Source organism: Lethenteron reissneri, chromosome 47, assembly GCF_015708825.2.
Source record: "Lethenteron reissneri isolate LAM-NWPU_2019-01 chromosome 47, ASM1570882v1, whole genome shotgun sequence".
Lineage (NCBI taxonomy): Eukaryota > Metazoa > Chordata > Hyperoartia > Petromyzontiformes > Petromyzontidae > Lethenteron > Lethenteron reissneri.
Window position 1 is genome coordinate 1,432,522 of NC_083825.1, and position 12,290 is coordinate 1,444,811.

A 12,290-nucleotide genomic window follows, 5' to 3' on the forward strand; every position below is an offset into this window, starting at 1 on the left:
GAGTCTGACTCACAGGAGACTTGTAAAGTGGTCTCTGATACTTATCACGTATTGCTGATTATTATCTTAAAATGTTTCCGAACTGATTAATCATCTCGTTTTGATGATAAGTGCATCACTGGCATATTGTCAACAAATTGAACCTCTGTGAAGAAAAGCTGCGCCCGTGAATACAATATTCCGATGTATTTGTGGAGTCAGCTGTGCATTGTTTGGCATGATATCCATTTGTTTTGCTCCACACGCTGGGAGCTTCTCCAAGGAGCAGAATGCTTAGTTCCTGATAAAGCTCCCAGCACTTGGAGCGCAACGTCAGACCTCGTGCTGGAAAATACACGGTGCAACCCGAAAACACATTGGAGGGTCCGCATCACACAACCACGATAAACCTACACAGTCCCCTGAATAATTGTTTCAACATTCTCCGTGTTAAACCCTTTAATCATTGTTTAACCTCAACATAATTTGTAATGGGCAATTAAAGAACATTGCATTATGAGCTATTGGAGTGATTAAGCGTTAGGTATGCATGCATGTATGTTTAGTACGAAGTTATTTGTTTATTTGTTAGCATAATCATCAGCTTTGGTCAATCCACTCCGATGGACCACATAGTAAACCGCTGGAGTGTGCGCTACTTCAACGGAGGAATAATAAAACTACACGAACTCGCTCCTGAAGCCCTCTCGCAGTGGCTCGCAGACCTGGCATTTAGCGCCTGAACGTATTGACATCATTCGCAAAAATGGAATAGAATCCACTTATGATGAAGGCCTTCCCAAGACATCGCCACGTATCACGATCCTGCGATGAATCATTGGTTGCATGCCATAAAACAGAACTTGAGTTTTGCTTGAAAAGACAAGTGCTCTCGTTTTACAAGGGCTAAGGCTCAGCGCCACTAAGTAAGGTAAAGCATACAAGAGGAAAAAATAAAAAGACCATCTAATTGTGACGGCAAACAGGCCCCACTTTTCAGGAAAAGCCAGCACAATTGGTTTTAAGAATTCATCTCTTTTTTTTCGTCCGTTACTCTCGGAAGATGGATCACTAATGCTGCCCGGAGGAAGAGAAAATCAAATCAGCCACGCAGCATTTTGCTAAATTGTACTAACTGCGCTCTCAGAATTTAACGGCAAATTAGGGCTGACATGTTTCCCTTTTGAGAAATGGCGACATTACGGACGAGGGGAAAGCCTGACCCCCGCCAAACCTTTGTCGGTAAATAATGGAAAACATTTAGAGCAAATAAAAAAAACGTAACTTAATATAGAAAAATGGGAAATTGCCTATAATCAAAAGTACGCTCAAATAAATCCCGCAAGCAAAATGCAGGGGTGCATGAATAGAATGCAAACCGCGTGTAAAGTGTTGTGTTGTGATTAAATTATTAAAGAACAGATACCCACGTCTCTCTTGCCAATGAGACGATCCTGGTCTCCGGAGATCTCGCCTGGTGAAATAAATCAAACGAACGGACAGACGTGCACATTGGGGTGGAGCGGCTTACAGTGAGAGCGTTGTGTTGTGAACCCGGCGGACCCGAGTTCAATTCCCGGCCACGTCGAACATCAGTGGCGAGCGATGTCAGAAGCAGGCCTGGGCCCTTTTTTTTCCCCCTGCCTCCTTAACCACCCTCCACCGACCACACATACGAGCTGCCTGTGTGCACACACGAAGCGCTCGGTTTCAGCCACAGCGGTCCGGAACACTCGTTCCATCCTGTCTTGTTTTGCTCTCGGATTATAGGAATGAAAATAGGGTTAAGTGATCTATTATTGTTATTTCTACCTACGTAACTTTACCGAAAGAACCAAAGAGTATGGATTCCAGCAGTCACGAAAGCTTCAAATCAAGGTTGAGGGTTAAATAATAAAAAAATATTACTATGAAAAGGAGTGACTTTGTACTCTAGTGGGAGTGCCTTACGCCTATAGTCCCTGCTCCAAGCCAGCCGAGCGTCGTCTCCGGAAACTACCGAGTGAGATAATAAGCCCCGGGTATACACGACGGAGCGCTTGATTTTGGTATTAGAAGCTCCAGTGCTTCGTAGCATCACCAGACCACTGAAATAAATGTGACGGCATGCACGTGAAGATTGAACGCATGCAATATTTCTGTGACGTTCAGCCAGGATGTTTAGGGGATGTTTAGATAATTTACATTACGTAATGACGATGTATGAATTCATCATGTCTTCGTGATGACCAAAGCGACGTCCGCCCGATGTCACACGGCGGTCACCTTTTGCTGGGAACAACACGGGCGTGACGTCGTGAAAAGTGACCTTTCCTCTGATTGATTCCGGATTGCTCCAAAACAACACATTTATTTGCGATCGTCCTACAACACTGGTCAACACACTTTTTCTAGCATAAGGTATTCCAACGGTTTCAAGGTAATTTTGGGGTGCTGATTCCAACTCTGGCATCAGTTTTTGTCTATCACATCAGGTTTTTGAGATTTCAAATATTGCATTTTCAATAAAAACTGCAGAAGAAAAAATATTTAATAAATGTGGATATCTACATAAAATGATATTATAAACACACTGTCCTAAAAATACAGCACCATATTTTAGCACTAAAGCAGTCACTGACTCGCAACAACTTGCAATCATAAGTGACAGAGTTAATTTCGGGTAAAATCAATGAAAATGGGGTATGCCGATAGCATACAAATGATGTCATAGAGCAAATCTGTGATCAGATTTGGAATCAGCACCCTGAAATTAGCTGCAAAAGTCCAGGCCAGAATTTTTTTTGTTTTTGCTGACCAGTGCAATATTCATACGCAGGCCTGTATTTTGTTTTCAGATGTATCCAAATGTCTCGGGGGTGGGGGAGGGGGTGGGAGCGCATGACTAACACAGTGCATGGCTGCTGTGTGTCGTGGCAGTGTGCTGCAGTGCATGGAGAAAGCCGTTCTGCCCGGGGAGCAGCCGGGAGGCTTCCAGTGCGGAGTGTGCAGTGCCTCCTTTGTCTCTGAGTGCAGGTGAGTGCTCCTGAGCTGCTGCACCCAATTTGGGGCAACGATGATGATTTATTATGGCCAATGAAGAGCGAGATGTTGGAGATTCAGTTCTGTCGTGATTGAGCCATTCAGTTGCTTTGTCTGAGGGTGTGGGTGAATGTGCAGATATACACCCACCCACCCACTGACCCACTCACACAGTCACCCACTCACCCGCCCACTCACTACACCCACCCACTGACCCACTCACACAGTCACCCACTCACCCGCCCACTCACTACACCCGCCCACTGACCCACTCACACAGTCACCCACTCACCCGCCCACTCACTACACCCACCCACTTACCCACCCACTTTCTCACCCACTTATCCACCTACTCATCCACTTACCCACCCACTCACTCATCCACTCAAGCACAATTCACCCACCACCTTCAAATGTTCATTTGGGGTAGTGGAAATGTACGTGGTGTTCGAAGCTTGCAGTGGCCCACAGGAGAAAGAGTCTTGTATTTTCCGCTTCTTCGTTCGGATCAATGAGAGTTACTTTCTAACTTCTGATTTCCTGGACCTTGTCCTGACTTCTGGAGAATGTGTTGTGTTCAAACGAAACATCCCTGACCTCATTCGCCAAACTTCGGTTGCGAAAATCGTTCTTCGCCTTTCCGTTGAGCGAGCTGAAACAATCGTAACTGACGCATCGTTGAATGCTTCTGCACGTGGCCAAGTCATTCGTTTGATTGTGTCGGCTGCTGGAGGGTTCTCATCGACACAAATTCGGCCAGACCATTACGTGGCCTCGCCCAAAAATACGGTAATGAATCGTAGCATTGGCTGCAGCGAACTACGCGTTAAGATCATTACTTAACTCTGGAAATGTGTTGGTAGCTGCAAGGTTGGCATCAGGCAACCGGTGTTCTATAAATGTGTATGGGCACACAGGAAAGGCCGTGTGGCTGGTGGCACAAATCACGTCAAGTGATTTTTATTTCCCCCATTTACTTTTATGACTTTAGATGACAGACTCGGGGAAAACACCTCTCAGCGTGCGCGTTTGTGCGGAATCACCCAATGCGGCCTCATTCCAGCCCGACGGGCACAAGCGTGCGAGTGTTCCACTTGGGACGCTTGGCTCAGAGCAGAGGGTGCCGAGTCACGGCTGTCGATGGGGAGGGGGACGCTGCCACCGCGGGGCGACGGTTGGCCGCGCGCCGGACTCGCAATCCGGGGGTCGCCGCTTCGGTTCGGTTCAATCTCCCGGCGCGGCAGTTGAAACGATCGGCAAGTTTCTCAAATCCCCCCGTTGCCACCTCCGTCCGCGCGGCAGCATAAATTGGCGCGACCGCAGTTTGCGTGTGGCGGGGCAAAGTGTGGGTGCTTCCACCTGCCCCAAGACATCTGTGCACCTTCGAAGAGTGTCGGGTTTTTTCCTCTCTTGCGCTCCTTCGAGTAGAGTCACTTCCGCCAACGGCAGAGAGCAATTTCACAACTGCACCTGTACCTCCTACGCAAATGTTCAGGCGCATCCCTCCAACGGTGCTATCAGGAAATATTCCTCGACGCTGTTTGAAGTTCACAAAATCCTGCACCACTGCGCTCAAGAAGAGGTCCCTCCCCAAGAGCTCCCGTCTCCCAGGATGCCCTTCTGGCATCCGAGGCTTGGACCAAGTCAATGGTAGGATTGCCGCCCCTCCGTGTACAACGACATCACGGAGCCTCACCGAGCATCGCGAGCCGAGGCCCCGGAACGTTTTCAGAGCGAGAAGCGGTTGGTTCTCGTGGCGTCGCCGTTGATCGACGTTGGCGAACACCGAGTGGCCGCGCCGGGGGGAGGGTGAGCGGCATGCCCACCTTGCTTCTGCACTGCGCGATGCTGCACAATGGGCTCCGACACAGTCGAGCTGAGAAGCGCTGAGCCACGGACGGCCCTGCCTCTCTGCCCTGACTGGGGGTGATGGATGGCTGAGGTTGAGGAGACGCCTCTGCTGCAGCCTGCAGGTGATCTCAGATGTCGCTCTGAGACATTTCGCACAAAGGCCTCTGCAGCTCACTTAGAAAATCTCCAAGGCCCGCAAATTGTAACGTCACGCGTGCTTTGAAAGAGTAACAAACGCGTGTCACTGAATCTCGGCTCATTCTTCTTCGTCTTCCTATGCCTGTAGTTTAACATTCAGGTGGTTGAGCCAGTTGATTGGATCACGAGTTGCAGAGTGGTGCATCGCTCCTGTGCTGCCTCCTTCGTATTTGTGAAGGAGGACATTGAGCAATGCAACGTTCCATGGCTCTGTTCTGGGTGACCAGAGTCGCGCTAAGGTTGGGTGAAACAGCATTGCTTGGTTGTTTATCCTTTGGTCAATCATTTGATTCAATCCAAATAAACTGAGAAACTATGTTTTTTTTACCAGGTAAGGCCCATTGAGCTACGTGGCTTTTGTCCAGAAACGACCTGGCCACAATGATAGGTCAACGAAGTGGCTTATCACGTGGACATTTAATCACATCCAAATAATCCAAGCGCATGTTTATAAATGTGGAGGGAATTACCGGAGGACCCGGAGAAAAATCCACATGACCACGGGGAGAACATGCAAACTCAAAATGTACAGGCGTCAGGGTCGGAATTGAACCCACGACTTCCTGTATGGTAGGTAGGATAGTTAACATCTCGCCACCGTGGCGTCCTGAGCATTGAGGCGGTGCTGATCTCCTCTTTGCAGCCCTGAGCCAATGGTGGATATTCCCCATTATGTGGAACTTGTTTCGCACCGTACGTAGTCAACCTTGCTAATCGGAGGTGCGAGGAAAGGACAACAAACTAAACACAACAAGCAGTTCTCAAAGAAGCAGTAATCAGAAGTAGAGAGCATCAAAAACATCACCATTGCACTGCACTCCTGTGATTCTGCGTCTACGCTTGCGCACCTGAACAAACCCACACTGCCCAACGCGGTGAAGCATGGTCAAGCAACCTCCCATGACCCGCGCGGCGTGCAGAGATGCCCTCATCCCGCAGTGAAATGGACAAAAGGGGTTGAACGAGCAAAGTTCATCTCACTTGCTCCGTCTGAGGAGCTGTTTACCTCTGGCGAGCACCTGGGAGTCGGCGGAACCTCTCAGCGTAAGGGCGCAAGCATTAGCCTCCTGACCCACACGGACACCCCACATATTTGTGCGTGCATTGGAAGCCGCGAGAGGGGGCCCCCCTTTGTACCACCAATCGCGTGCGCGCAGTTCCACGTGCGTCTGAATAGGCCTGGCCCCACACGCCTTTTGCCACAAACGAATTTTGGAAAGGTAAGGCCCACCGAGCTATAGAGCTCTTTTTCAGAAGTCACCTGGCCATGACAAATAATAGCCCAATAAAGTATCACGTCGACATTTCTAGCAGCAAAACACTCTAAACGCACGTTTCTAATGTGGAGGGAAAAACCGGACGACCTGGAGAAAAATCCACACGACCACGGGAAGAACGCACAAACTCCTATTATACAACTGGCGTCAGGGTCGGGATCAACCCCACGACCTCCTGCGTACCAGGCGAGGTAGTTAACATCTCGCCACCACGGAGCGTGCTGTGCACATGGAGATGACATCGCCGTGACTGCGCGCATCACTCCCTCGTGTGAGCCAATTTACAGAAATATTATCGTACATTTGCAGCCTGCAGAAGAGTTTAATTTATTTATTCATGCCATTCAAATTGGCCGCTGACGGGTAGAAAACGTGAATGCGAAATGAAAGTTTTTAACGTTTCAATGTCCACTGCCGGTGAGCGAGTAGATGCAGAGATTGGTTCAGAGTCAGCGGTCGTGAAGCACGATAAGGAACAGCTCAAAACGCGCTGAGCTCTTCCCAACTCGGGGAGAGATTCAGTTGAGACCAAAAACTGTCTCTGTTCACGTGCATCTGGGCAGCAGTAGTGCCGATCACTGCGAAGCACGCGACTGCATTGCCTCCAATCAATTGTAGCTCTCCGCAGCGTCACTCACAACCTTCCTCCTCCTCTCTACACCAAGAGCCACCAACCATCACTGCCCGGGCGTGGTTTTCTCCGTGGCAGCCCCCATCGTCTGGAACGTGGCGATCATCCCCGCTGCACATTCGCAGCAGCAGCGGCGTTAAATCCACACCGACTTGAAGAGACACGTTGATAACCCCCCCAGCCTCCTCTCTCGCCTGCCTATCGAGCGATTATTGAGTCACGGTCATTTATGTCTGTGAAACATTGAGCACGTTACGGATTGCATCGTTATTATTTTTACGGGCGATCCATTATTTGCAACCGATGCCGTTATGAAATGGCGTGCATGAGGGTGGATCAGGCTGATTATATGACGCTGGTGAGAAGGCCGGTGAGATTACCGATGAGCAATAAATAACTTGGAGCAGTGGCAGCATGGGCAGAGTTGCGGGGGGGGGGGGGCAATTACCCTCCCAAACTGGACACCTTTATTAATGTATTTTCAGTATTTTGATTTAAAGCTTTCGTGACTGCAGGGATTCATATTCTTGGTTCTTTCGGTAAAGTCACGTAGATTTTTTTTTGTTTTACAATTTATTATTATATTATTATTTCCCTTCTACATGACTTTCCCGAAAGAACCAAGATTAAGTATTTTCAGTAGTTTACAATTAAGATACGCACGCACTATTCATAATGTGAGGGCAAAGCGAACACCTGCCCCCCCAGATAGAGAAGATCCACTCACCTCGTCTCACCTGAGGCGAGTTGCTCCCACCAGCAGCCCACACACACGTCCCTGTTCACCTATCCGCTACGCGAAATTCAAACAGAGCTCACGTCACACGCGGGGATATTGCAAATAGTGGACTGGATGAGCGGCATTCAGGCAAATATTGGCAAATTATATATTTATTTATTGGGTTCTCTGAGAAGGGCACTCGTCACCCAGTGGGCACAAGATGTTGTCCCAAACAAGAACGGCGCTGAAGAGGCGGTGAAACAACAGCCCTCGGTTCTCTCTGCAGCCCTGACGAAAGTGAGGACCGCTCTCAACCACGTCCCAACAACAACCACAACACGTGCAGGAAGAAAGTGCGTGGGATATTACATCCATAAATGGAATGATCATGGACTCGCCAAACTGCGAACGAGGTGAGGCGCAAACCTTCAGGCGTTTATCACCGATGACTCTCCAATACAAGGCACGTGCTCTGGTGGAACCAGCGGACTTCACTCAGCTACCCCAATACAACGCACGTGCTCTGGTGGAGCAAGCGGTCTCCACTCAGCTACCCCAATACAACGCACGTGCTCTAGTGGAACCAGCGGTCTCCACTCAGCTACCCCAATACAACGCACGTGCTCTGATGGAACGAGCGGTCTCCACTCAGCTACCCCAATACAACACACGTGCTCTGGTGGAACCAGCGGTCTCCACTCAGCTACCCCAATACAACACACGTGCTCTGGTGGAGCGAGCGGTCTCCACTCAGCTACCCCAATACAACACACGTGCTCTGGTGGAGCGAGCGGTCTCCACTCAGCTACCCCAATACAACGCACGTGCTCTGGTGGAGCGAGTGGTCTCCACTCAGCTACCCCAATACAACACACATGCTCTGGTGGAACGAGTGGATTTCACTCAGCTACCCCAATACAACACACGTGCTCTGGTGGAACCAGCGGTCTCCACTCAGCTACCCCAATACAACACACGTGCTCTGGTGGAGCGAGCGGACTCCACTCTGCTGTCCCAATACAACACACGTGCTCTGGTGGAACCAGCGGACTCCACTCAGCTACTCCGGATGCCGTGGAATGGCGCACAACATGAACAAGGCAGTTGTAGCTTGTGGCTTTTTTAAAAATACCATACGAAATAAGAAGATCCGGTCAAAAGACATCACAAGTTCGCAAGTGCCTGCGATCTTTGAAATTGGCAGAGTAGTCGAGCAGAAGTTGTCCGGACAAACATGAATGGCGTAACAATTAGATGCCGTATTCTCTTTATTATATAGGCGATTACCCTATGTAGATGTGTATCTTGAACTTCTTTTAGCCAACCGTGTTAATCCAGAGGTCTAACAATGACACAGATGCAACAATTACACAAACTCTAAAACAATTTTAAAGACAAACGAACATCCTGCAAGTCCTTGGGATGTCACCATCCGTCCGTCCCTCTCAGCCAGCCAGCCAGGAAAACGTCTAGAGCCCTCTCTCTCTCTCTCCACCTTTCCATTGCCTTTTCTGCGCTGTAAATACCAATTGATCTCGATTGCTCACGTTGTCTCTGTTACCAGCTGTTTATCTCTTCCTCTGTCGCCTCTGCGACCTCTCCATCCCTCTATAATCCTCTCTTGCCTCCACCGTATCTCTCTCACTTCTCTCCGATCTCCATCCCTGTTTCTCTCTCATTTCCCACGCTCGCTCTCCTCATTCCCACCTCTCCCTTTCTCACCTCAATCTCTCTTGCATCTCCCTTATCGTCCCTCCCACTGTCTGTCACTTTCCTCTCTCTCCCCTCTCCATTTCACGTCCTTCCACTCTCTCCCCGCCCCATTCCTCTCCGTCTCTTCCTCCCTCCTCAATCTTCCTCCGCTATCTCCCTCCCCTCACCTCTCTGCTCTATCTCTTTCTCCATTGTAATTTGCTTGGGGGGGAGGGGAATGCATGACAGTGGGTTGCGGGATGATGTCATCACTCAGATGTACGTGGCGACGTCACCACAGCGCAATGGCACTTGGGCGTATGCCAGCCAGGAATCCAGGCAGGAACCCAGGCAGAAGTCCAGCCCAGAAAGCGTTTTTTTGTTTGTTTCATGTTGTATGAATCTTGAAATGTGTTTGCGTATAGACAACAAGAAATTACATTTCCAAAGAGCTCTCCATAGCTTTTAGCAGCGTTGCGCTAAGTCTCCAGATAAATACATTTTAATCTCTTCTCTGCCTGTCCACCATCCCCCCCCTCTCCCACCCCCCACCCCATACAGCTTGGAGCAGCACAGGGAGGCGTGCCGGAGGGATGCGCGCTTCGTGTGTAAGGCCGAGCGCTGCGGGAAGCGCTTCAAAAGCAAGGACGCGCTCAAGAAGCACAAGCAGAACGTGCACCTGGGTGAGGCGTCGCATCGTCGCACTGCACCGTGCTGCACCACCGCACTGCACTGCACTTCACCGCACAACACCGCGCCTTCTAAATGTGGACGGAAAAAACGGGAGGACCCGGAGAAAAATGCCCACGACCACGGGGAGAGAGAACAAACAAACTCCAAGTATACATCAGCAGGCGTCAGGGTGGGGATCGAACCCACGACCTCCTGTATACCAGTCGACAGTCGCTAACATCTTGCCGCAGCAGGTGCCCCAAATTGAATCGGACTGGCGACTTCTGTATTGCAAGTCCAGTGTGTCCGACAGACACACCGCTGCGGCAGCATCCTGGTTTAGTATCGAATGAGTTTTTGGGGGTTTTGCAAAGGGTGTATGTTGCTATGCACATTCTTTAGTTTTGAAAGGAAAATTATAGATGCTGAAATGAATATAAGGTTTCCGTGCGTACAGCGCTACTCGCCGTTTTAGTAAATTTAATTGAGGTTTAATCATAATAACCCATTTGTAACAGAGTATTAGCGCTGAATCTGTTTAGGCAGTCGTATAAACGAGAATTGTGATGAAAATGTGATTCAGATAGAGTGTGATATTTGCTAAGCGGGTTTCAGACAGATAACGGTTGAGATCAGCGGAGCACGAGATAAGTGGGATTAAATAGGAATTTTTTTCTGGGGGGTCGCCAACATTTTATTGTTCATGGAAAGGTTTTTAAAAGGGCACTGGTAATCCTTATATAGGGATGACAGGATGAGGATAAGTCAGGGATTTAGTCAGATGGCATCTATTTGGAATATTTTTGTGTTTTCTCCAGTGCATTGAAGGTGTTTAGAAAAGTAATAGACTTCATTTCTTTACTCACCCACAATTATTAAATATGAAAACACATCGCCAAGAGGTGGCTAGGTGACTCAGAGGTCAGAGGTTAGAGGTCAGAGCATGTACCACTGATGTCCTCGGGCCGGATCCAGGCAGCTACTGGTGATTCAAGCAGGCTTCGCGGGTGCAGTGAGTTGATGTTGTCAGCCCCGGTTACAAAACCCAAAAAAAACCCTGATCACATTAATTTTGGTTCTGCGCTTAATGTGCCGGGGAAAAAAATCCTGCTCTTAGAATCATAAAGCATTGGTATTGGAATTATTGCTATTATATGTGCCTTTGGGCACCAAGTCCCGACATTTCTCTCCGCCTGACGGAATCTTCTCAGCACGTGGAGCGAAAACGTCAAACGGAATCTCCAGAAAGCGTGTCAGGAAGATGTATACCACGATCGCGAGAACCTACGCGGTCCGCGTACGTTCCTCTCCGCTTGCCTAATCTAAACTAAACTATTTATTATTTTACCTGGTAGGGCCCACTGACCTCTATAGCTCTTTTTCACAGTGACCTGGCTATGGCTATCATGAATGATAGCCCAACGAAGTGGCTTATCGCGTGGAAATATATAGCAGCCAAATACTCTTAACGCGCGTTCATTCCAAATGTGGAGGGAAAAAAACAGAGGACCCGGAGAAAAATCCACACGACCACGGGAAGAGAGACATGCAAACTCGCAATATACAGGCATCTGGGTCGGGACCGAACCTCCAACCGCCTGTATATCAGGTGAGGGAGGTAACGTCTCACACCTTTGGCAACGCACGGTACCAAAGAAGTTCAACACACAAACATCGCACGCTGCCACAGTAGGTGTAATAGTCAACACACGGGACTTGCTTTCCAGCCGGTTCGATTTCATATCCCTGCGCGGCCGTTGAAACATTCAGGCAAATTTCTAAAATCCCCTCCTCCCACCACCACCACCACCCATTTACACCCAACAGTGTAAACGGATTCCACCACAGTTAGCTGATCATCAAGTTGTGTGCGTGCGTGCGGTGGGGTAAATGGTGGCTGCTCCCCCACCTCTTCCAAGACGTCCGGCCATCGTGGAAGAAGAGGTGGTTGAAGGTGTCCAGAATGTCTCTGTTGGAGCTCCCTGTGGTGGAGGCCCTTCTGCCAGCAGTTGCGTGAGAAGTTCAACAAACCTACACACATCCTTATCCCATACATACGTACACACACATACCACGGCGCCCCACATCAGCGTGACGCGGCTTAACGAGAAGCAGAACGGGTACAGGGCCTCGCATCAACCGCAAATGCGACGTAATTTTATTTTCCAATCTGCTGCCTCTGCTGACTTTCAGAACATTGCCGAAAACGCAAGCGCTTGATCATTCCCTTTTGAGGTCCATCGTTACA

General features: G+C 49.2%; 1 protein-coding gene across 1 annotated transcript in view; it reads left to right on the plus strand.

Moving 5' to 3' along the window:
- PRDM5 (PR/SET domain 5) overlaps positions 1 to 12,290 on the plus strand; it is a 120,132-nt gene that overhangs the window by 38,786 nt on the left and 69,056 nt on the right. The window contains 2 exon segments of the mRNA XM_061571359.1: positions 2,899 to 2,994; positions 9,932 to 10,053. Of these exon segments, the coding sequence (XP_061427343.1) occupies positions 2,899 to 2,994; positions 9,932 to 10,053 (218 nt within the window).